The 26506-nt window shown below is 39.2% G+C and overlaps 1 protein-coding gene across 2 annotated transcripts in view; it reads left to right on the forward strand.

Annotated features, from left to right (window-relative positions):
* The first annotated feature begins 8063 nt into the window (after positions 1–8063).
* The window catches only part of il1rapl2 (interleukin 1 receptor accessory protein-like 2), a 443889-nt gene continuing 425446 nt past the window's right edge, over positions 8064–26506 (forward strand). For both annotated transcript variants that reach the window (XM_085361123.1, XM_085361114.1), the window contains exon 1: positions 8064–8148. In XM_085361123.1, the coding sequence (XP_085217249.1) occupies positions 8064–8148 (85 nt within the window). The remainder of the gene's footprint in view (positions 8149–26506) is intronic.

Raw genomic sequence — 26506 nt, forward strand, 5'->3', positions numbered from 1 at the left:
TGGGAATCCTGACTAAAAAAGATACCAACACCTGATGTGCTCAAAAAATGCAACTTTCAGCTATACAAAATAAATATAAAAGTTTATTCTGCATTCAAACACAGGTTTTAAATACGCTGCAGTGAAATTTCAAATGAAAAGCAAAACCTGTGCTGGCACTCTCAATGTTCCTGCTGCAATAATGTGTACTGATTGTGGACATACGTTTTAAATGGTTTACTGCACATATCCAGTATTTTATGGGTTTGTCACCAAAAAAAAAGGCATTATTCATTATTACTCTTAGCTTTTATGGGGCTCTCACTAGACTTAAAAAAAGCTCTATTAAATGGAGGAACTAAAACTCCAGGCAGAGTGGCTGCAGTTGTTATTAAATGGGAAATGGCTTTAAAAGTCAGTGCAAATCTGGTTTAGTGTGCACGGTTTCAAACAAAACAACAACATCAGTTGCTTTAAAAGAACCAGATCTGATCTGCAGACATATACTAACATTCATCGCTGGAATGCAATAACAGTGGTGAGTCATTGGCTTGTTCTGTCTTCACATTTATTCACATTCCTTTTGTTTCTTTGTGCCATTCCTGTTTTCAGTGATTTCAGGACTGCCACAAAATTTGAGTTGAGGTCACACTCAACAGCTGAAACGCTTTTGTGTCACAGAATAAACCGCTTTGCTCAAGAATACTTTGGTGAAATGGGTACTTGACACAAAGACAAAGAACATGTAAAAAAAAATAAAATTATATATATATATATATATAAAAAAAAAACACCCAGCACGCCCCTGCGGGCGGTTTATCCTTCAAGCTCGGGTCCTCTACCAGAGGCCTGGGAGCTTGAGGGTCCTGCGCAGTATCTTAGCTGTTCCCAGGACTGCGCTCTTCTGGACAGAGATCTCCGATGTTATTCCCGGGATCTGCTGGAGCCACTCGCCTAGCTTGGGAGTCACCGCACCTAGTGCTCCGATTACCACGGGGACCACCGTTACCTTTACCCTCCACATCCTCTCGAGCTCTTCTCTGAGCCCTTGGTATTTCTCCAGCTTCTCGTGTTCCTTCTTCCTGATATTGCTGTCATTCGGAACCGCTACATCGATCACTACGGCTGTCTTCTTCTGTTTGTCTACCACCACTATGTCCGGTTGGTTAGCCACCACCATTTTGTCCGTCTGTATCTGGAAGTCCCACAGGATCTTAGCTCGGTCATTCTCCACCACCCTTGGGGGCATCTCCCATTTTGACCTCGGGACTTCCAGGTTATACTCGGCACAGATGTTCCTGTACACTATGCCGGCCACTTGGTTATGGCGTTCCATGTATGCCTTGCCTGCTAGCATCTTGCACCCTGCTGTTATGTGCTGGATTGTCTCTGGGGCATCTTTACACAGCCTGCACCCTCTCCATATATATATATATATATATATATATATATATATTATGTTCTAGTGTGTTTTGTGTGATTGCTGTAGAATGTTTTCTTTCACACATGCAATTATTTTCTCGTATTATAAGAATTTTTTGGAAGCTGTATGAAAGAAAAACCCTGAAAAAAAGTGTAACAGACTCCAATAAGAGTGCACGACACCAGACTGAAACCAATTACACCTCCTCTAGCAGAGATTAAAAGGACGGATATCAAATCTTTCATAATGATGACGAGGCGGCTTACGTTTCCATGTAAAACACAGACTGCCTCTGTAACCAAACAGCATGACTCATGCACTTTGGGAGAGAGTGATAGTGTGACAGAATAGAGCTGCAGGCTGTCTTTAATATTGGATGTGTGGCTGAAGCGGCCTAATGGCTTAACACTAGCCTGTTTGGGACAAGAATAACCTCTTATCTGTGTGTGTGTGTGTGTGTATGTGGGCTGGGCTTAGCGGTGGTGGTCTGCAGTGTGTTTGTGTGTATTTTCATGCCTGTCCATCTAGTACTTTTAAGTTAATTAGGATTTGCATGTTGTTTACAATTAGACAAACACACAAAAAATGGACAAAATCTTGTCCGGATGAGATTATTATAATGACACCCCTCTTGGTTTTGCAGGCATCAAAACCAAGAGGGTTTGATGCCTATTGCATATTCTGTTTAAGCAAACAGAATATGGGCTCTACATTAAGAGCAGTATGTTTTTGGGACCTCTGGGTTGAAAGTTAAACACTTCTATCGCACACGTTTTATCCCCACAAAAGCACTTTAATATGCAACCTGCCTGAGTGCCGTGCAATGTGTGCCTCTGCATTATACACACACACTGACCCTGCTGAGAGCTCCCCGGGCTCCCGTGTTCGGATATCATTATCAAAGACAGACAGACAGAAAAGCAAAGCGACAGAGAGGATGAAAGATACGAGTAATGCTTTAATAGTGTTTGTTCTGCGCTGCACCCTCTCCTCTCTGTTTGTGCATTGATAGAGCTCACATTCACTTAACCCATCGCTGATGACAACTTTTTTTTTAAACAATTTCTTTTTTTCTCTCCCTCTCTGTCTTTTCATTTGCTTATTTATGGTCTAATTGTTTTCTTGATCATTGGGGCTTTGTTTAAATATCCTTACCTTCTTATCCTTGCTACCGTGCACACATGCATGGCATCAGCTTCCAGTGATGTGCTTGCATTCACCTTCCTGCATTCACGATGGATCAGACCTGAAAACGAGCTGCTGCCGTTCCTGCCTGAACAAATGTGTCAGGGTTCATGTGTGAAAGAGCAGAGAGACAGAAATTGACCTTGGTGAGGCAGTGTGTGTGTGTGTGTGTGTGTGTGTGTGTGTGTGTGTGTGTGTGTGTGAGATGGAGAGAGTGTTTGGTGATTGGGGGTGGGGCGTTGGGTATGTGAGAAAAGGGGTGTTAGGAGAAGACTTTACCCTCTATGAGTCAAAGAAGGTTAGCTTAACGCATAAGGGAAAACAAGAAAAATGACGCGCTACCTTCTGGGGTAAGCAAGGCATCAAGTTATGAAATTATGCATGATAAGATTAAAACAGTTGTTTCTAAATTTTGAACTTCTTGATCAAAGCCTGATGGACTACAAACTGGAAATCAATCAATAAATAAATTGGATAATATTTGTTGTTTGTAATTCTTTATAAATACAGTGGTACCTCGTAGATACAATGGTGTGAAAACATTTTGCCCCCTGCGTGATTTCCTAATGAGGTCCCAGGACTCAATGGTAATTCAACAATTGGGTTTTATTGACCCAAAAATATGAAAGATAATTAACAAATCCAAAATACTTAAACAGGCAGACCAACAAAAGAGGTCAGCTCAATAAACTAAATTCAAAATAACAACTAAAAAAACCTCAGACAAACAGACCCCCTGAAATGACACATGAGGAACTGGTTTAGCCAAACCAAATGACACACAAGGGGGACAATTAAACAAACTTCAACCACCCCCCAGCTAATCAAGCATGTGGTTTAGTCCAATGAGGTTGTCAGTAGTAGTCAGCAGTATTTCAGATCCCCCAGCCCTTTGTCACACCTTTTGCCAACCAGGAAGGAGAAGCCAACCCCCAGGTAACTCAAACAAAGAAAGATGTATTCATATAACATAAAACAGAACTTTGACCTTGCAGTGTTATTATGTGTGCGCGCCAACACTGGAAGGTGTGATGGAAAAAAGAATGAAAGTAGTGACTGCAAAGTAAAGTGAAGCAACTAGTGGTGAGGTGTGGAGCTTGCAAGCAGAGTATGCAAAATAAAAAATAAATGACTACACAAACAAAAAGTTTTCATCTAATTGCACAAATCTATTTTCCAGTATTTACTTATTTATCAGTATAGACGGTGTTATTGATATTAGCTTCCCTACTCTGAAGTTTAATGTGGCATTAACACAAAATATAATAGGAATTGCCCAGATATTTTGAAAATTTAAGACTAGCATCATGAATAAAGTATTCTGATTCTGATTCTGATTTTTAAGCAACATTCATCATTATTCCAATACTCCTCTAGGACTCAGTGCTAGATTTCTTAGGTTTTTTAAGTCACGAGCGTTACACCCAGCACTCACAGGACTTATCTAAGTTTGTGTGGATTTTGATGTAGGTTTATAATCTAGATAACACCGTAGAAAATAATGCCTAATCAATTTGTCAGAATGTTGCCTTTTAGGTTTAAACTTGTCAAAGACTAAAAACACACAAAATCCAAAGTGTGGGTTTAACACTGGGACTATTTTGCATTCCTAAACTATGAGTAATTAATTAATTAATTTGTTTCATATTAAAAGTAGGTGTTCCAACATCTGAGGAAACGCAGCACGCTTCTGTTTTTCAAAGTAAAAAAGCTGTCACAGTTTACTCTTCCATATTGTTAATGCTACGATGTCGGCGTGTTGGTGATGTAAAAGTCTTCAACATCTTTTATATCCATATCTTGTTGCAATAACATAAATTGTGAACAATAATAATGTAATGCCTAAATGTAAAATGAGTGCTATTGGTCATGAATTTCAGAATATATTTTATGGTTTGTCATCTTTAAATATTATAACAAACTCTTGAAATGTTGTCTTAAACTCTCAGTTAGGCTTTGGCAACAGTTTTGTCTGCTGAATTGTCCTGTAGCAGGACTGAGTAGCTTCAGGTTTTTTGCGTAGCTGATTCTCTAATCTTCCTCCTCTGGAAGGCAAAGGTAAAAGCTATCCTACAACTATTTGTTGAAGTTTATGTCTCAACAGTGTAATGCCTTGATGCCAGGCTCTATTGGGATTCCTCGTCTCTTTCTTTTTATGTTTTTTCTTTATCAGATAAAACTCACAAATACGTCTCACTTGTCAGTGCATGCCTTCTTTTCTCTGTCTTTACCTGAAGACAACAGCTCAATTTAGCTTCTCTGTTATAATAGAACATAATCTTCCAAACTATCTTCTTCAGGCTATGTTGCCTCTTCTTCACTCTAACAGGGTCAGGAAGAGACAGATTTATTCCATAAATCCTGCTTGGTCTGTTCCTCACGTGTGCATGTAAATTTTAACGTTATGAGTTGAATGCTCTCCCCGTGTTTGCGTGGGTTCCCTCCGGGTACTCCGGCTTCCTCCCACCGTCCAAAGACATGCAACTTGTGGGGATAGGTTAATTGGAAAATCCAAATTGCCATTAGGTGTGAATGTGCGAGTGAATGTGAGCACGAATGGTTGTCTGTCCCTGTGTGTTGGCCCTGCGACAGACTGGCGACCTGTCCAGGTTGTACCCCGCCTCTCGCCCTATGACAGCTGGGATAGGCTCCAGCGCCCCCCGCGACCCTGAAAAGGATAAGCGGAAGCGAATGGATGGATGGATGGAGTTGAATGCTTTTGATTAAAAAAAAAAACACAAATAAGGATTCAACTTTATTGTCATTACACATGTATAAATATGGGTAATGAAATACAGATTGCATCTCATCAGAAGTGCAAGAGCAGTAAGTGCAGTAGGAGCAGATAAGGAACAGATAAGGGTAGGATAAAAGGTGAGAATAGTTATGAACAGATTATATACAAGTAAGTTGAGTATACAGATGTTTATATTGGTATACAGACAGCAAATATACAGATGTGCTGCACATATACAGATGTATCGACGTGTGGTAAACAGATCTACAGAGTGCTATAAATATATCTACAGTAGTGGAGGCGTAGCGCTTTGAACAGACTATAATAGTGAACAGTGTACGTTGTATTACAGAGACTATGCTATGTCAGTGTCCTTTACTATAGCAGTAACAAGTATCAATCACTTTAAAATGTCACCATGAACTTGAGAAGTTCTCTGTGCAAGGTCACCGTAGTTTTGGTTGTGCTGTGGACCTCTAGCATGACCAAAGCATAATAGAACATATATCACGTAGTGGAAAAAATTAAAGAATTTAAAACATGCAGTGTAATTGGACACTAAAGTTTTAGCTGAGAAAAAAATAAAATGTTAAAATAAAGAAAAAGTTTGCATTCGTACAGAGTGAGGAGAATTGGTGCTTTCATTATTTATTAGCACCACACTTTATATTTGCATAAATTGAAAATGTTCATTAAGTTTATTTTGGGCTTTTAAATAAATAACTGAATTAATTTGTTCCCCCAAGCAGTACAGCGTTGGACTAGAAGTCAGACAACATGGTTACAGAAGCAGCCACTCTGACTTGTTCAGCACAGGTGCACCCAGTGTTCATAATAATGGTACCACTCCAATTAGCTGTTTCAGTAGCTTGCCCTGGTACTGTTTGTGCTGGCTTATTGGAACACTCCATATAACGTAGCCATCATTAGCATTATTAGATGCACCTGTGCTCTTCTTGGTGTGACAAATGTGTCAAAATGTTTGCTGTGAGAAACAATTATTGTATGTTGTTGTGTCATTTTTAGACCTTCTTCTTTTCTAAAGTCAAAAAACAAAATTATGCTAGAGAGACTTTGTAATATCATAATAACTCCTTGAAATAAAGTAGAGCTGAGGAATTTCTAATTTACACACACACACACACACACACACACACACACACACACACACACACACACACACACACACACACACAGACACACTCTTCATCTTATATGTGTTCACTTGGATTTGTTCCCATGGTTTTAGAGCTCATATGATATGACACACACATATCAGCAATATTCACGTGTCTCCTCAGCAGCTGCTTCATTGTTCAGGTGATTTCAAACTACAGTCATGATTCAGTTAATTCCAGCATCAAATGGATGAAAAGCACAACAGAATGAGTGCTGGTTTAGCTAATCTTCTATTTCAGTCTTACCCTCATTTACTCTGTATGTGGTAGGCACTGCAGTTTATGGGGGGGAAAAGAAATAAAAAAATGTAAGAATTAAATATTGAAGTGATCCAGCTCACAGTCACAACAATTTGACTCTTTATATTGTAATGTAAAGACCTTACAATAATACAGAGAAAACTCCAACAACCAGACGAGCCCCTTTGAGCATGCACTTGGGGACAATGAAGGAAAAACTTTTAAGAAACCTCTGGCAGAACCGGGGCAGCCATCTGTTGATTGGTCCACACACGTCGTTTTCGTTGTTACTTTAACCCTAAATATACCGAATTTCCCAGAGGAACCCACCCGAGGGATTAATAAAGTTCTATCTTATCTTATCTTAAATACATTCAAAATGTTGTCATGTAGCCTATAGAAGAAAGAGTAGACTAGAAACAGCATTTCTTTTCACTGTTGCTCTCTATAGATGAGGCAGATAAATCTAAAAAGACTATTTGACTATTTACCGTTGTTTGAATCGACCTGTGACCAACATGCTTTTGATGATGATGGAATGGGAAACATTTTGAAAATCTGGAAATGTTTGTATTTTTGTAAATGGCCTTGCTGATTTCAATTCATTGTTGCGTGTGATTTTGATCAAAACACCAGTATTATTGATGAGAAACATGCTGGCCTGCAGGTTACTAACCAGTAACCCAAACCTCAGCACGGTGCTCACTCCCGCACAAAGTATGAACTTGTTCTGACGGCCTCTCTTTCTCACATTCCAAACAAATTAACACTCCTAGTGTCAAGTGTCGTACAGCACACCAGGAGCAACATTTTTGCATAATTTGGTGTAAATTACTGTAAATTAGTATGATGCATTTAATTACTCTCCTCTCAAAATGTTGCACTTTGAAAATGCCCACCAATACATGTCTCGAGGGCAGCTGCAGAAATACCTGCGTGCACGCTTTTAGACACTGCAACGCTTTGATGAATCCCAGCAGTCTATTTCTAACCTCAAATTAGGATTTTGCACTTGTGCAGGCTGTTTGTAAAAACTACAGGCGTTTCTTATTTCCATACTCCATACTGTTTCCCACCTTGTCTTTCTCCATACTCCTGGTTGTGAACCAGAAATCAGTTTCAGTATGTCTGCTGTCCTCCACATGCATTTCAGGAACTGAGACGTCCTACATTGTGGCAGAGCACAGGACACAACACGTGACTTTGCAATTACACTGGGTGCTTGTTAGTGCCGGGTTTTAATGACAATGTTGCCTCCTGCGCTGTCTCTTACTCTTTCTCTCTGTCCTGTTTCCCAAAGGTGCCAGTGGAGAACAGAGAGATGAAGACTTTATCTCTCCTCTTCCTCCTCCTCCTCGCCTCGGGAGCCTGTGACGACGTCAAGTACATCTCCAAGAGGAACTCAGGTAGGATGAAGAGCCTCGGTGTTTGTTGTCATGTGGCGTACTCTGCTTTGTTGAAAACGAGCCTTTCTCTCTTGAACATTCTCAGGCTTTTTATTTTTGGAGCTTATTGTTGCTTTGTTTTTCTTGCTTTGTTTCACTGCCAGCACTCTACAGTCTTCTCGCGATAATGCTAACTCTTGTCTTTTGTCATTATACTCCACCTCACTCTTATTCTCCTTTTGCTGTCAAATATAGGGTGTCTCTCAATGTTCCCCTGCAATCTGCTCTGCTCTCATCCTTCATGATGTATTGACATCTCTTAAGTTGATGCAACGGACACTCGCTCCCACAGCTTTTCCCCCTCATCCACAATCACCACCTCTGCCTTTCTTAGATAACACTCCTCTCCAAACTCTATCTCAAAGCTCAGAATGGCTGTCTCTCCATTTCTATCCCTCTCCTTTTTCTGCTGAGGGGGTGTAATGATCAGCCCGTCTGACTGCTGCTGTCATTGTTGCTGCTGCTGTGCTCATTTGTGTATCGGCAGGCCCGGTGATGACAGATCTGCTGATAGTCTTTTATTCATAATCGATTTGTTGTGTCACGCTAATCGTCTTGACAGAAGGAGCTTGATTGGGATATTGATGTATGGCATCAATAGTTTTGTGTGATACTATTCGGTGATCTTGGTACAGTGCTTTGCAGAAGCCTTGAGTAATGCCACATTTCTTTATATTTTGCTCCCAAGGAGCCAGACTCTCTTATCATTTTTAAAATGGAGCAAAAGTTCTCCAGGTTTTCTCAAAGTTTTTCTTAGACAGCATTTGTTACCATTTTTTGAGCTGAATATAAAAGAAAAATGCCTAAAACTTGGCATATCTCACTTTCCAGTGTGTTCCTAAAAACAATTTCAGGAAACTGGACACGTTGAGGACAAACAAGTGGCAGGTCTTAAAACTATCTAAAGCAAATGAACAGTATCTGAAAGTAAAGAAAAAAAAATCCAGCAAATACCTGACCCCGATCCTGAAAGACATGCATCTGATCCTTCAACCGATCCATCTACTGTACACTAAAGCTTCATCAGACATGGCCTCAGTGGAAGAGTGGCTGCCAAATGCCATTTTTAAGGAAGGAAAACTGGGAGAAAACGCTGAGGCATGTCCCATTACACAGGAACTGGACTGAAAATCAGTCCTAACAAGTTTGAACATTTTGGTTCAAATGATCATCAATATTTACAGATGAGCTCAGGAGACAGTCAAAACAGCGAGTGTCTGCAGGCATCTGTAAAATCATATCAGCTGGTGGTGTTTGAGATTTTGTCATAACTGAATGCAAAAAAGTAAGGTCAGATTTTGCATCCATAACATCTGGAAAGCATCAATGATCCCAAAGTAAAATCACACCTGGACTGAAAAACACACAGTTGAACACTATCAGTCATGGATTGGCCTCCCCAGAGTCGGACCTCAAATGTATTGATACTGTGTGGGATCATCTTGAACAGAACAACAACAGCCAAAGAAGAGCTTTGAACGTCTGGAGAAATAATCCTGAAGCAGCCTGAGAGAGAAGAAAGCGGCCTGAGAGAGTTCAGACTGTGCTGAAGAATAAAAGACTAACTGTACAAACTCTGTTTTTGCCTTCCATACTATGTTTCTATTTATGTTTCCAAGTTTCCTAGTAACATATAAAGAAATGAGGAGTAACTCAAGACTTTTGCAGTATTGTATGTGTGACGTAGAGGTGAGCTGTTTAGCATTTTGATTCATTTTCATGTTGCCTTCATACTTGAATGGAGCATTTCACCTGCGGTGTTACACTCAGGGAATCTTTCATTATAAATATTACCTACAGCATCTGTAATTTTATTCTCACACGCTCCTGCCAGATCCTGAAAGTGATAAAAACACAGAAAATTACCCAGCGATTTTTAGCAAGCTCAGGTCATCTAATTATAACAATCCAGTTAGAATTGATTCCCCTTTAATATAATCCTGTCTCACTGTTTTGCTTGCTTATAAGTGAGCGTGTTGGTCCTGGTGCTTTAATCGAGGGGATACGAGGGCAAGCATAACAATACTTCAGAGATTCTTTGTAATTACACACACTCAGCATCTGAGAATTGCATTACAGCACTTCACCCAACCACTGTAAGAAAAACACAATTGTGGTTTGTGTCTGCTTGCTATACTTGATTTTCCTGGGAGACTTCATACCTGGTGGAGGACAGAACTGCATGGTGAAAGCATATGGTTTATGAGGTGCTGTTACACTACTATTATTACACACTGTGCATGCAACATTTACTTATATAAACAAAAAAAATCATATGACTATCAAATAGCTATTTTTGCCTTGGTTGCATAGTTTAACATAATTAAGCTGAAATGAAATCATGGGTAGAAAAATGCAGGACATGACAAAACTTGCAGGGAAACCCCAACCCCACCCTTACCCACTTTCTTCATCTGAAGTTGACTTTCTCTAAAAGGAGCTCAAAGGTCGAGGTCACCCACAGAACAGACCCTGCAGCTGGCAGCCAGTCACTGAGAGTTAACCTGAAAAGATGCTTGCCAAAATGCTTTCCGGCCCACCCTGAGATCCGCATAAAGTGCTTCTTCCTGGATACAATTTTATGGAATAAAAAAATAATCAAAAACTTTTTGACAACAGCAACAAAAGAAATATCACAGTTTCTCAACGTTTGCTTCTTCGTGAGAATCAAACTTGGTGAAGATGTTTTTAAGACTAGTTAAATTGTTTTCTCTCCACGTCTGTCTTTGGCACGCTCGCCCCTCAGCCTGCTGACTGTGTGTGGGTAGGTGAGTTGGTGGGAGTCTTTGTTTGGTGTTTGCCATGTATGTGAGCGTGTGCGGGTGAATAGACCACTTCTTGACATACCAAACTGTGACTGTGTGTGTGCTGTATATATCCAGGTTCTAAGTGTATGTGTGTACAAACTCCCCGAGTGTGCTTCAGTGTATCCTCTCTGTATGTGTGCTCTACTTCTGTGCATGTGTGTGAGTGGGAGAGGTGTGCACAGAGCAATTATGTGATCAGAGCAGAGCCAAGCGGACATTTATGTGGGCGAGCGCTACAGTTGGCCAAAGATAGTCTGTTAGATTTTGTTTCTCTTTTGTTGTGTGTGTGTGTGTGTGTGTGTGTAACTGGACACCATATGGATGGGAACTACCGTTTCCTTGTATCAGTCTCTGCATTGCTCTGATGCAGCACCTGCTGCAGTTAGAAGAGACACAATGTGATTGGAGAAAGCTCTACATCAAGGTTGTTTTTATACAAATCAACACATTCATGTAAAAATGGCAGTGTGAGACTTTATGATCCTTACACAGAAATCCTTGCCTAATTGTGCATAATGACAGGACATTAAATCATCCTCATTATTCCCATGAATCAGCTGATGGTGCCGCTGATTCATCTCTACTCACTGACTTGGTAAATCTCACACAGGGTGCACATTTAAACTGCTTTAGCCTGCACGAAGTTCTTGCAATTCTGCAAGCCACTCTGCAGCCCAGTCCACTGCAGTTCCTCTTTCATCGTGTAAATAAGTTAACCAGTGTCATGCATGTTGTTACTGCCTGCTCTGTTCTGATGGCTCATAAAAGCCAAATATAAATCACTACAGCTGGAAATAACAATCATCGTTTGATTATATTGGTCCTGACTGAACTGCAGTTCAATCCTCATGTACAGAAGCTGACACCTGACTGCCACTCAGAGGTCAGGTGTCAGCTAGTATATGCATCATCAGCGCTCAAGGTGCTCAGGTTCGGTCCTTGGCTGAGAACGCTTCAGCGGGTCTGATATTTGCTGACAAGAAGATTTTTCACTCCAATATTATATAAATAGAAAAGTACAGGAGAGACTGATGGGCATCTTTCTGCCCGCCGAGAGAGCTCAAACACGTTGGCAACCATCCATATGGGCAACTCTTTGAATGGAAGCTGCATTTTAAAGAATGATCATTACAATTTGGAGTAAATAAGCTGAAATACAATATGAGGAAAATGAGACTGAAATACAGAGAAGCTAAACAAGGAATCCTCATGTGAAGGGACAAACCTGACATACTTTGGCTCTACCAAGATTTAAAATGTCCTTTGTAACCTGTTACAGAGCCTGTTTAGAAATAACACAAATTTAGAATTCATATATTTTTTTTCTCAGTCTAGACTTGTTTTCACTGAGTCAGAACAGCAATTTCTAATTACAGCCACTTCTTTGGGTTATTGCACAGCTGAATGACAACGTTCGCCATGAAGGAGGTTGATTTGAAGTTTTTGGTAATAAGAAACTAAACCATTTGGGCACTTTTTGGAGCTGAGTCAATGCAGGCTAGGGAATGTGAATCCCTTACTAGCGGTAACTTCTATGGCTGTCAGCTGAGTGTATTTGACCTCTGTGCTTTTAAATGACCCGATTCATGAATATCGATGAGAACTACTCATCAAAGAAGATGCTGATCTGAATGAAAACTACTATAACTAACAGCTAAACAGAAAAACTGTCTGATTTTAGACAGACACTGAGACAACACTGCCACGATGCGGTCAAATAAAAATGACAACATTGCCGTCTGCAACATTGTTACAAGTATCTAATCATAAAATCACCAAAAAACAGTAATAATTTCGCACCACGAGACTGTTTACAAAACAGTTTAAGGAAGCTAAGTGAATATTTGAGGCAAAAAGGTAATTGTAGGGCTGCTCTTCACTTACTAACAGCTTGAGGTGTGCATGCAGATTCAAATCTTCCCTCGTAAGCTTTTCTGTAATCTTGTTTATTGTGCTGTACAGACTGTATGCACGTTGTGAAGCGGTGTACATTTAATATATCATTGGATGAAATATTTCAGCACTTTGCTCTGGCTCCTCAGTCATTTCAGTATTTGATCTTACAATTCAATCATTCCTTATTTATCTGAAAGGCTATGCTATGAAAATCTATAAATCTGATAAAAGTTCTGTCTACAGCTCTGTTCACTTTGAAAAGTTTGAATTAGCTGCACATCTTCAAAGCTCTGTATGACTGAATCTGGGGGATAAATGCACTCGCAAAGTTACCTAAAAAGATCTTACATAATTTCATATGTTAGAGTTAGACCCAAAAAATATTTTATGTATAAATTAAACTTTATAATTTATATATTTTTTAATTATAATGTCAAATCTAGTTTATATTAATTGGTGAGTCAGTCGTTTCAAGCTTTAATTATGTTACATGCGCAGTTATTACTTTTCAGAGGTTTAATGTTTTGTTAATTCGATTTTTTTCTAGATTTCATCTGAGCACCTGAAATTAAAATTAAACTGAGAGGTTCCAAACTAAATTTGCCTGTGATGTCACGTTCTATTAATAAGATAAGCACCTCGTGACTCAGAGATGGTTGGATCAAAACCTGAATATCTAAACAAGCTAACTACATACAGTATGTCATGCTATGTAGTTACTTATCAAAACCTGAATATCTAAACAAGCTAACTACATACAGTATGTGATGCTATGTAGTTACTTATATAGCACCTTTCATAGAGTCACAGCCAGTTTATCGTATACATCAGTGGAAATTAAACAATACAAAACCCTAAAAAGTAATGAGAACAAAAAGATTTGTATAAATACTGTTTATAATTTGTAAGAATGAAAATAACAAAACAGAACAACAATGAACCAAATGCAAATGTAAGGATTTTATGATTTAATGCTCTAAGCACAGATGCATAGATGGATGGGTTTATGCATCCATGGATACATTAAATATTAGGAGTGTGTATAAAAATGTGGATAATCTCAGAATGAAAACCTGTGAAGTAAAGTTGAAAGCAAAGTTCAAAATCAATCAAATATTGATTGTGGTGGTGAAATGAAGGAACTTTACAAAAAAATGTGTCATCATCCAAAATCTTTAAAAACGGTATGCTTTACATTTTTTACCAGCTCACCTAAGAGCTACGCTACCAGTGTTTTTGCATTTTAATACCTTCATTAGTAACACTTTAAAAATATATATATTTAAGTCTACCTTTCTAAATGATCTGTTCCTTACTTTTACTCCTAAGCTCTTTCTCTGCTGGGCTCATTCTGGCAGAGCCTCAGGAGTACCGCATGCATGTATGATTCATTTTCATATTCAACTTTTCAGTGACCTTGCTTTTTCATCTATCTGCACTTTTATTTCTAAAAATACATATTCAGGTACAGGACAGCTTTCCTTTACACAGCAGACATGCTGAATTGTTAAGGGAAATATCAGAGTGCAGCTAATGATGTTGAAGTAACTGCATTTATACACAGGCAGAAGTGCTTCTTAGATTAGCCCATTTTGCTGAAAGTGCTAATGAGCTCGACAGTTGCTGCACAGGCATGACAATGCTGGAAACAATGCCTGGAAGTCATGAAGGCAGCTGCATAAACACACACGCAGTCACATGCACTGTTTTCATTCAAGCAGAATTTTGCACATAGCACGAGCCAAAACCACAGAACACACACACACAGCAGGAATGTCTACACAATAACACACTCACACAATAACACACATTATGTGCTTTAATGTGTTAAGTTGAACGCTGATCATTAACATCTTCATCATCCACATGTTATTTTAGGAAAACCCCACCAAACCAAGGGTAAACTATTAACCCAGATGGCGAACAGAAATACGATTACAACTCTGTACATATTTTTATCCTACCTTTCTTATTTTGGAATTAGATGGAATGTATATGTCAAATTCAGGAAAGAAAGAAAAACCTTGCTTATACTGTTTATGCCTTACACTCTATATTCTACATCCATTCTCATTTACATGATACTCTTTAAAGACTCTTCATGGCTGGCCCCTTTATGAAGTGCAGATACAGATGTTTTGCAGTGTTGCAGTGAGTGAATGTTTGTTTGTGTGTGTAGAGGTGACTGAATGCCCTTGTGTGCTTGCATGTGTGTGTGTGTGTGTGTGCGCCTGACGCAGCTAAAAGCTGAGATCAAAGAGCGATTAGATCTCAGAATGGTCTAATCTCAAATCATCTCCCATGCATGCAAAGCAGAGCAAAGACATTTTAGATGTGTGCTGGTGTGTGACACAGACGGTGCTTACTTCACTTTGGTGTGTAACATATCTGCATTGTACAGATTCAAAACACATGCTGCCCTTTGCTCTGACAGCGCACTGCAGCTGATTTTGCACTGGAAGCATCTGAAGTTGAGCAGAGTTTTAACTTCTGCTGCAGACAATTTTTCCACAGTGAAATGTTGACGCACGTGGTTTTCACACTTGGCTGTGATCGACTTTGCTGCACAATGAAGATGAATGTCAAACTCTGTAAAACAGCAACTTCTATGAAAAGAGACGTTGCCAGAAAAACAAAACGATACCACACTGTAAAACCTAATAAGTTCACAGAACTCAAAAATTGTTGTGTAACAGATTACACAACAATTTTCTAGTGATGTTTTTAAAAGTTTTAAGTTTAACTAAAATAAAAATTGTAGTTGCAGTTGCCTTAAATTACCTCAATGTTAACTCATAAATGTTGATATTCCTCAACTTATAATTAGGGAGTAATAAACTCAAAATGTTCAATATGTTTCAACTTAATTAAGGTGGGAAATACACTCAAAATATTTTACATATTGCAACTCATATGATGTGGGAAATGAACTCAAACTTTTTCATATTTTCTAACTTATAATATGGGAAATAACACTTAATCTTCAAGATTTTTAAAATACTGTGGGAAATACACTTACAAATAATTCTGAACTATTTGCCCAGTAAATTATAATCAGCTAAAAGTGTTAGAAAACATGAAAGTAACAACACTAACAATTTAACAACTTTTTATTAAACACAATGTGCTTTTAAAAAGGCACAAACAACAGAGCTCACTCATAAAAAAGTGCTTCATAAATAAAACAAGAGAAAAAGACTCCAAGGGTCACAACCTTCTGGATACATGTGAATAAAAGCTCGAGAGTCTGCGTATTGTAGGTCTAGTGCACAGAACTACCCAAAAAGCAGGAGAAATGAGGCATCCATGTACTGGTTTACACAACTGTACATAACTGGGAACAAACATCAGGTAGTGCATTGAGGTATTAGGCAACACAACGTTAAACATGAATAGTCCACAAAATGAGCAGTCATTCACTTTAAATTAGAAGTAGAAAAGCCCAATGATTAGGAAAAAAACCAAACAAAAAAAAGCTTCCTCAATACTCAGCTCAACAAGTAGTCCATTCTGAGTGATTCACTCATTGAACAAATCATTCTTCAGCGTCAGTAGACGCCCTTTCAGTGGTTTGTTGTCCTCAAGGCACATCACAACCTTCTGGATAAATGTGAATGTAAGCTCAAGTTTCTTTGGGTATTGTAGGTCTAGTGCATAGATGTACCCAAAGAGCAGGAGAAATGACTCAGCCAGATTTGTGGGACCATTCACAAGTATTTCATCCTCAATGACAATGCAGATGCTTTCGGGACTGAAGAGGGCCGAATCAGTAGTGTCATCCGTGACAACTGTCAGCAGAGCCACAGGAGTGTCAGTGAGGTCTGGACCATCTGCTGACTGCAAAACAAAAATAATACAAGAATGAGTTCAGCCCCACAAGGACACAAATCATGCTATTGATTAGAGGTGTGAATCTTCATAAGTCACACGTTTCTTTTAGGATTATAATGTCAACGATTTAATTTGATATGGCGATACATCATGATGCATTACAATAATCTTAATTTCGGTTTGACTTCAAAACATATGTTTAAATAAATGTTTTCAATAATAAATATATGCCAAGATTTTTGTTTTTGTTATTTACCAAACATTTCTCTGACCACAACATGGCACCTCCAAAAAAATAGAACACTTGAATTTTAAAAGGGAGATAGTTTTTATCTGCAGATTTTTTTTGTATAATAATCTTTCAACTATTTTCATGTTTTCTGGTTTATGCGTAACAATCTTCTTGCAATCTTATTCAACAATAGTTGATATATGGGAGAAAACAAGTCAGATGAGGACTGTGTTGAACCTCCTTCCTGATATACACCCTGGTTCTCCTTGAGTTCTGAGCGATGTCATATGTTTGACTGAACAGCTAGGCAAAGGGGTTGATGCTGAGGCCAGTACACTTACATCACAAGTCCTGAATAACATGGAGGCATCTTCACGCAGGTACACAGGAAGTGCACGAAGGACGAGGGCCCGTCTTGTATTTACATCATGCTGTTCCTAGATGAACATACAATATCTATTAGAATAGTATTTACACAAATGCAGAGTAAAAACAAAGTGTTGGATAGCCATGTTCTGATTGTCATTGTTATAGATCAGGGGTGTCCAAACTTTTTGTGTAACGGGCTAAATTTGTCAATCTAGAAGGGTAACCCTACCCTACCCTACCCTAGCCATAGATGGTAAATTCTGTATTTTGGATTTTTTTGGATATTTTGATAGGATAGATTTTGTCAAGATGTCCTTCTCCTAAAATGACAACCTTGTATCCATGGCATAATCACTTAATCTCGGAGCACAGTTGAAGCAATTGACACTATGGCTTCTTACAGCTGTGTACAAACCATCGGTTAATGTAATCCTGAATCATGTGAAATGAAAAATTTACCCGAATGTCATAAATTCTCATGAGCTTTGCTAGCTCCTCTGCAATCTTGCCAGTCTTGATGGCCTTGTCTCGGAACAAAGTGATGAGTCTAGGGGTGTGTCTGTCCAGCTCCTTGTAGAATTGAGTGCGCAGGTTAACATTGTTGATTCGGTGGAACTCTGCCACCACCTGTACATGAACAGAAATACACAGAAATGAACAAAGATGAATTAGGAACAGAATTGTGAATGTATTTTAAAAAGTTCTCAGGTTAGCAAAACCAGAGAAATTCTAATCAGAACCAAGGCCAAAATAGAAAGTTATTCGTCATTCTTTGTAATGTTATCTAAAGGAAATTTAAATAAATAAACTTCTAGAGACTTTGTTTACTATGAATGGGGAAAAAAAAGAAAAAAAAACATCACAGTGATGTGTTGTCATTTTACATCTGCCATTTGCTTTTTGGTAAATTGTTTGAAAATCTAGACTTTTAAAAACTGGGAGAACAGTAAAGAGACAGACAGACATATACACACACACACACACACACACACTTTTAATTTTATTTTATTTTTACCTGTGACTCTATAAGTAGGGCTGGCCCTCTGTCCACGACGTCTCTCACTCGTGGAGCTACAACAGCTCCAACAATTTCTTGGCGACGTAGGGCATAGGTTGTGTCCATGAGCTTGCCTATGACCAAGTAGTTTCTCTCAGTCTTTTCGACTTCATGCATGATCTGTTCTCTCATTTTTTCCAGAGAGGCTGGGGTTTGATCCTTCGGTAGGTTAGTGATGTAGTTGACCTCAGCTTTTCGAGCTTTCTTTATGTTTTGATGGGGGTGATCATTGTTGGGGTTGTTTCGGCTCCGCCTCCCTGTGTTGATGGCTACTTCTGCAACCCCAGCTTTGGCCAGATTGTTACGGTAAGATGCAAGCTTGTACCCCATGTGGCGTTTCCATCCCAACGCCCCGTCTTCACCAGCTGTCATTCTGAGACATGGATGAGCTCTAATCAAAGCTTGAGCAGCCATTGCCAATTCCTTGTCATGTGCGTATGCTTTAAAACTGTAGATTGTTTCTGCCATTTTTCTAAGGATTTCACTCTTCTGTGATCTCTTTAACTTCAGCAATTTTCCTGATTCTTCATAAACTCGATTTCCTTCTTCTAGTATATGATCCATTTCATAACCAAAACTAGGAACAACAAATTCATCAGGCCAACTCTTCTGGCGCTGTATCGCAGGTACATGTGGGAGTATGTCTGTGTCAGAAGATGCAGTAGAGAAGGTGTCGCTTTCAGGTCTGACAACTCTTAATGTGCCCTTCTCTGGTAACTCCTGGATGTCCACAAGGAGACAAAGATCACCATCAAAGTCCGGATCCTCATAGTGAAGGCTAAAGTCCCCATCCAGTCTTGGCTTGAACCTCTCTTGAATTATTTCTTTCAGCTCCTCCACTGACTTTGGTCGCTCAAGTAGAGTAAGTTTCAGGGCGGTGTCTCGTTCAACATACACACGCAGCACATGCTTCTGGGCAGCAGCCATCTTTTGGTTCCTAGGGGAAGAAAAAAAAAGAAAAAGGGAAAAAAAAGAACAAACATTAATTTTTATGGAGAGTAAACGTGATACAAACAATGTACACAAGTCCATAGCCTCACTTGAACGATGGGAAGTATGGAAGGACACCTGCTGGAGTGAGGCAGTTTATTCATGGACCCACTGCCCAGCACAGCTCCAAGAGAATGTTGAAGTCAGCTGTTAACCTGCTTCAATAAATCTTCAATGTAATAATATGAAACGTTTTGGTGTCAAGAGCAATCTTCCATCTACGTTGTAAGCACAGAGAGGTGTTTTGTCATTTAGCTCTGATGGGGTGTGAACAGCCAGATTATTTGGGAAAAGTTCGTAAGATCTCAGGTGTTCAATGTAGTGCGATATGTGCCTTTGGCAAAGAAAGACAACACTACTATTAACCAGGAGAACCTGTTCAATTCTACAGAACTTAGGCAGTCCTCCCTCTTGTCCAACAGACAAAAACATTCCTACATTATAATCAGTTCCATCAATGCAGATCTTTGATGTGCTGTAAATAACATTGCTTGCTGTTATTTGTTTAACATATGTCTTTGCAACATCTGGAAGCATTGATACCAGTACAGAGGAGACATTTGATGCTTGCTGGTGAGGTCTGAAGAATCCTGAGGCACTGAGATGAAATGCTACCATGTACTGATGCCTGTCGGCGAGTGTTTTTAACACATTTTTAAAGTTTTGTGTATCGTGTACAACTCTCTTGAAAAAAACTGTGTTTTCCCTCAAACCTCATTGTCCACAAGTGTACAAGGGGCCCAAAAAGACGTATAAGGTCAGGATAGTGTTCAATGTAGTGATGCTTAGGACGGAGTTTGAAATCTGGAAAGGCTTCTTTCAGCATCTGTCTATGATCTTGGATCTTCGACTGTAAATACTGGATGGACTCCTCTGTGAATTCTGAAGACAGTGATAACTCTACTACCTCTTTTAAGTCCATTAGCACAGTCCATATCCCATCCTCTTCAGGAACAGCATTTCCAATAATCAAAGGGAGCAGTCTAAGCAATGTGGCATTTTCATGGCCATTACCACCAATGCTTTTCTTTAAAGCAAAGCTCTGTGGTATTTTATGAGGTTTCTCAAGCTTGTCTGTTCCTTGGTAGGGAAATGACAGAATTCTGTCATTCAAACATTCAAGGGTGAAGTATTTGCGACGGATCATCTCTCCAATACACAGGGCGAGCTCTGTAGGCACAATGCCCTCCAAAAGATCATGGAGGGCATCAGGTGGAAAGCCAGTGACAGTATGAAAATGCTCTAGTTGCTGTCTCAGGACACAATCTGCCTGAACACCATTTTGACTCCGACTGACCCCATGCATTACGGCATGCACATCACTATTATGGCTGTCTTTTGTCCTAAGACTGAACTCGCCGCTTGCAACTTCATGAGTCTGAAGTTTAACTTGTGTTGCTGTGCAGAACCTGCAAAAGTGTTCTGCTCTAAAAGACTTTGAAAAGCCTGCCAACTCATGGGCTGCAAGATTGTCACACACCACACACATGACTGTTCCTTGGACTACCTTACCAATAGACTCAATAAATATCCCATCTTGTTCAAGGGTACGGAGGTCTCTCAACAAAGGACCAAGTGCTTTTTCATACCCAAATGTCTGGATGTCAGCCACTTTACATAAAGCAGCAAGCTGAATCACATGCAAGGCTGACCGGTATTTACTGGGAAGATCAGCAAGCATCCAGTATACTGAACAGATTTTGTGTATTTTGCGCGATGTGCCAAGTGGATTGGCTATCTCCAAATCATCAATGTACAAAATTAGTGTTATTTTGAACTCATCTGAAGACAAGAATGTGTTCTCTTTGAAGTACAAACCATCTTGGTGGCTTACATAGACACCGTTTTGTGCCACCTTTGTTTCTTTAATTTTATCAAGAATATCTGTATGACTGAAGATATTTTGTATCATTTTGAGAATGGGAACATGTACTGCTGTGTGTCCTGGCTGTAGCAGATACTGTACAGGCTTTACCACAGGGTAATTATTTTCGATGAAGGTTTTCCTTCTCTTGGTTGAGGATAACGGCTTCCCCTTAGCTGTGGCACTGACAATAACATTGCAGTCCATAACAGTACTGACAACCTCATTTAGAATTGCTTCACTGACAGTGATATCATGACTCTCTAAGACCTCTCTGATGTCATGTTTGAGTATCGGTTGGGACAAGAAAAATATCTGAGTCAAATGTTCCACTATTTCCTGAGATGCCATTTCTGACACATGAAGAATAGATTGCATCTTTAGAAATAACGATGCCAAGTTATGGTTCAGCTGGGCCTTTAACATGTCTGGGTCACACTGACTGTTTATCTCATCGAGATCAAATGTGTCTGCAGACCCTGGACTGTGAGTTTCAGCAGGTTCCCGAAGACTTTCTGCTGCAACTAGCTCTGGGGCGCTATCGTTGTATGCCAATACAACACATTCACCAAAGCCTGAATCACCACTATGCTTTCTACTTTTGTGTGCATTAAATGCTGAGTAACTATTTGTTCTGTAATTACAGTTTTTGAATGGGCATGGTACCATCTCATGACTTCATAAATGATTTCTCAAGTGACCAAACAGAATTCCCTCAGAAAAGGGCTGTGTGAAGTTACACAAAGGACATATAAAACAACCACGTGCTCCTTCAGTTGCATCAACTCTATGTGAATCATTATGTGATCTTGACAGATGAGCTTTCATTGCCTCGAATGATGGAAAAGTACAAATGCAACTGTCATAGAGACATGGCAGGGGGGACACTCGTGAATATTGGGTATGCAATACAGTGTAGTGCCAAAATAATTGTCCCCGAGTATTTGAAGTTGCAGAACACAACTTGCATTTCCACTCCATTGGGCCAACTTCACCCCTGCAATTAAAACATTTGCAGTCAAAACCATTTCAGCCCTGTTTGCACTTTTGGCTTTTCAAAATGCACTGTTTACACGCATTGTACTTAAAATGCATGTCAATTTTTAAATTAGGTGGAACATAATTATGCCAACAAGTTCACACAGTAATTTAATTTTGTCTGTTCTGTTGCAAAAAAAAAATCTAAAAATTTTGAATAATTCAGGGCAAAATTCTCTAGTTTCTTTGTATTTATTTTTTATTTAAATTAGGACAAATTATAAAACTCACCCACTGACAACTGGTGAAATGCTGACTCTCTGTAGCGCTCTTTGCAGTCTGATATCTGTAAACAATATGTGCACAAAGACGACTTGTTAATGTTCAAAAACATTTTTTGCACAGCACACACACACACACGTAGTCAGCTGATCTCATCTGATGCAGATCTGCTCCTTGATCAAGTGACATTTGTCCGGATTTTTGGCACGAGTGACGTCGAATCAGCACCGCAGCTGGATGGCCCGATTTACATACCCAGCGCAGCTGATACTCACCACAATAATTTACTAAGATTATATGCACTCCTGTTATTAAGTCCAGTTCAGTCTGTTAATGTTAACCGTTTCAAACTAATGTTAATAGGTGTGTTGCTAAGCTTAATAACTTAAATAACAAACTTGAAATTTACCCGTCCTATTTTCCCCTTTATTGTTTTTTCTCTGTGCTGTAAATCTTCTGTCTAAGAAGAAATCTGAAGCTGCTGTTCTGAAAATGAGCTACCAAAACTTTTTCTGAATGAATCAATAAAGATCAATTTATGGAAAGCTGTGATGAAGGCGGTTTTGTCTTTAATTATATTCAACAATATAACATATTCGACCACTTTTAAGTGATTTTGTGATCTTTAATACACTTTAATACACTAAAGTTAAGGTTTTTTACCTAATTTCTAGTAAGTGGCCCAGCCCCTCCTATATTTTTATGTATGTGGCCCTCAGTGAAAAAAGTTTGGACACCCCTGCCTTACAGGTTAGGGAGTATTTGTGATCCGCACAGTCTGCATCAATGATTCTTTCTTAGCCTGGGAGCAGAACGCGGCTCTTTATTTTCATTTCATTTCAATTTATCTAGCAAAGATCGATAGGGTCTGGCTTAAAGGTGTCAAGGAGGCGCCTCAGTCTGGCTGGTTGAGCCTTGTCGAATTAGCGCGAACAATTTAGGTGAACTTCGTTCGTAGCACCGAGTTTGACCAGTGTGTAATGTTAGGCTGAATCAGGCGATGCATTTTTCCGCAAGGCTTGACTTGTAGAGCTCGCTTAGTGGAATACCCCTCTAAACTGTTAAAAGAACTTCGAGATTATCTCACAACCACACATTTGAGACTACGAAAAAATACAAACATGTGTCTAATTACCATCATGATAACACACTCATGTTGTTTATTATTGTTCGCTTCATGCTAGCACACACACATAGCTCAACAGCGTAAACTACTGACTGTGTAACACGGACACTTATTGAAATAAGTATACTCACAATACGCACGTGCATTACCGGCGAATACGACAACCGGTAGAAACGGACAGTAGAAAATTTTAGTAGAAAGTTCAAAGGCATGGAGCTAGAACTGCCACCGTCAACTTCCCGGGCAAGAATACAATGCATTATGGGAAATGTTGTCCCCCACGGAAAACCGCCAAAACGTTACACCGTTCTAATTTGAAATAACATTACGTATTTGTCACATTCGAAAACTTCTAAAATTACAATTACTTGGATTCGAATTCATTTATAACAAACATTCACTGTGCGCAAAGTACGAATGTATTTCCAGTAAAAAAATAAAAAAGAATGTTTATCGAAATTAAATTTAAACAAAACAAAAACACGTTAGACTTACCAAATTTAGGGCAGTTGATGAAAAAAAATAAGGTGGTGGTCGTGGTAGGTTGAAGTTGGGGACTCTTAATCCACAAGGGCTGGCCAAATCTTCCCTGCATCAAGGTAAATTCAAGATGGCTGACTCAGCTTTCCTGAGGGAGCGACAAGACTCCACCTACCAGAACGTCACTAATATAGGCTTCTTAAACTTTTTGAGCGTTCCGAACAAATTAGCTAAAAAATATTGAGCCCTATTCAATTAAAGTTGCATAAAAGCCAACAGAGCTCAATACTTTATAGTTTGCTCAACTACAAAACGACATTTGAGTGTTATGAGCTTATTAGTTATGAGCTAGAACAACTGTTAGGGATTACAGTGCACTTACTGATATTGTCCCATTTGCTTTATTAGCTCAAATGAATGGGTTTGTTTGTGGCAAATAAATCATTTATGGATGCTTTAAACATCTGCTGTGCAGTATTAAGAACTCGCTTTGGCTCATCAGAAAAGTCCTCCTCTAGTGCACCTACATTTAATAAAATAAAAAAGTTCAGTGAGCTGTTGATGTGATTGTTGTTGTTTCAGTTCCAGCCAGTCACACAAATCCGTTGGGCTTGTTTCAGGAATGGCACAAACCATTGGATGACATGAATGGCATCTAATAGCTTTCTTTGTTGTGAAGAGGCAGGCCACTATTATACAGCAGCTACTGTATGTGTAGCTCAGGAGTATGTGTGAGCTGGGGAAATGCTGCAGGGCCCACGAGGCACAGTAGGAGGTGTCCAGCTCACGTGACATCATACCAGAGGTGTCAAACATAAGGCCTGGTGGCCAGAAAAAACCACCAAAGACTCCAATTTGGCCCACTGGACAGCTTCTGAAAGTGTCCAGTGTTGGTGAAGGAAGGAAGGCATCAATTTTGGACTTTTAACTGTTTGTCTCAGAAACAAAAGTTAGGTAAAAAAAAAAAAAAAAAAAATCTGGTAATTCTTTGTTTTTACATTCCTCAGGTCCCAATCAACCCAAATAGCAAAGAAAATTTTAAAATGCATGACATGAAAGAGTTTGAATCTTAGGAGGTTAAGGCTAACTGGGAGTCAATGCAAAGGAACCAGTGAAATGCGGTCTTGTGTGTGTGCCAGTTACAATGTGGAATAGAGATCATCAATGGACTGTTCTGGGAAAGAGCTGTGAAGACATGCATAAACAATTTAGAAAATTTAGAAAGAACTCAGAAAGTTGTGGAAAGTGTAACATCCACATCACAGTGCCTGGTAGAAGCCTAATCTTCTCCTGTGTGGTTGTTTAAGAAGCACTGTGAATGTCATTGCCACTTGTGTAGGCAGAAAAAATTCAAATGACTTCTTCACCACTCTGGAGAGTGCAGACAGACAAAGAGAACAGGAGACGGAGCAATATTCAACATTTATTGCATATTCTACTATAAGAGCTGAAGAGAGCCAAAAACAATGCTGTTAGCTCGAGACGCAAATATGAGACGAGTAACAAAGTATTGTGATATCATTGCTGTTTTAGCTTCATCTCAGTTAGCAGACAAATGAATGCGTTTCACTAATCATCTGAAGTATTGACAGTGTGGACAACAGCAGGATAAAGGTTTAAAAGGCTGCATTTCAATGTTCAGACTTTCTCAGCTTCACATATTTTGGAATGATTAAATGAAAAGAAATGACATAACAGCTCGCTGCAAACATCTAATGAGGAGAAAAATGAACAGTAGCGGCTCATTTTCCACTGTGATCTGTCAGTGAAGGCCAGGTATTATAATATAGCAGAATATGTAGAAATTGTCTGTTTTTATAGAACGCTGCAACATCAGTTACCGTGTGCAGCCATGGCAAGCTGCAGCACAAAAGACACAGGTAATTACTGGTTGGCCAGTTTCCTTCCCTGACTTAAATGCCACATGCTCAGTTTATAAACTGTACATCTTGGGCGTTCAAGAAGCACCAGAAAGGGACTGAAATTCTATTGGTCAAACACCTTTGGGAGATGGATCCTGATGCTTTCTTGCCAAATGTAACAAAAAAAAAAAGTAATATGAAAATGAGTTCTCCAAAGTGTAACTAAGTCAGTCAGCATCCTGTAAAAGCTAAAGAATTTGAAGATGCAAACTTTAACGGAGACGAGGAAGATGGACTAAGCTACATATACAGTGGGGCAAAAAAGTATTTAGTCAGCCACCGATTGTGCAAGTTCCCCCACCTAAAATGATGACAGAGGTCAGTAATTTGCACCAGAGGTACACTTCAACTGTGAGAGACAGAATGTGAAAAAAAAAATCCATGAATCCACATGGTAGGATTTGTAAAGAATTTATTCGTAAATCAGGGTGGAAAATAAGTATTTGGTCAATAACAAAAATACAACTCAATACTTTGTAACATAA

This window comes from Diplotaxodon limnothrissa, linkage group LG2, assembly GCF_057381915.1.
Source record: "Diplotaxodon limnothrissa isolate DT_005_m linkage group LG2, D_limnothrissa_male_GT1.1, whole genome shotgun sequence".
Classification (NCBI taxonomy): domain Eukaryota; kingdom Metazoa; phylum Chordata; class Actinopteri; order Cichliformes; family Cichlidae; genus Diplotaxodon; species Diplotaxodon limnothrissa.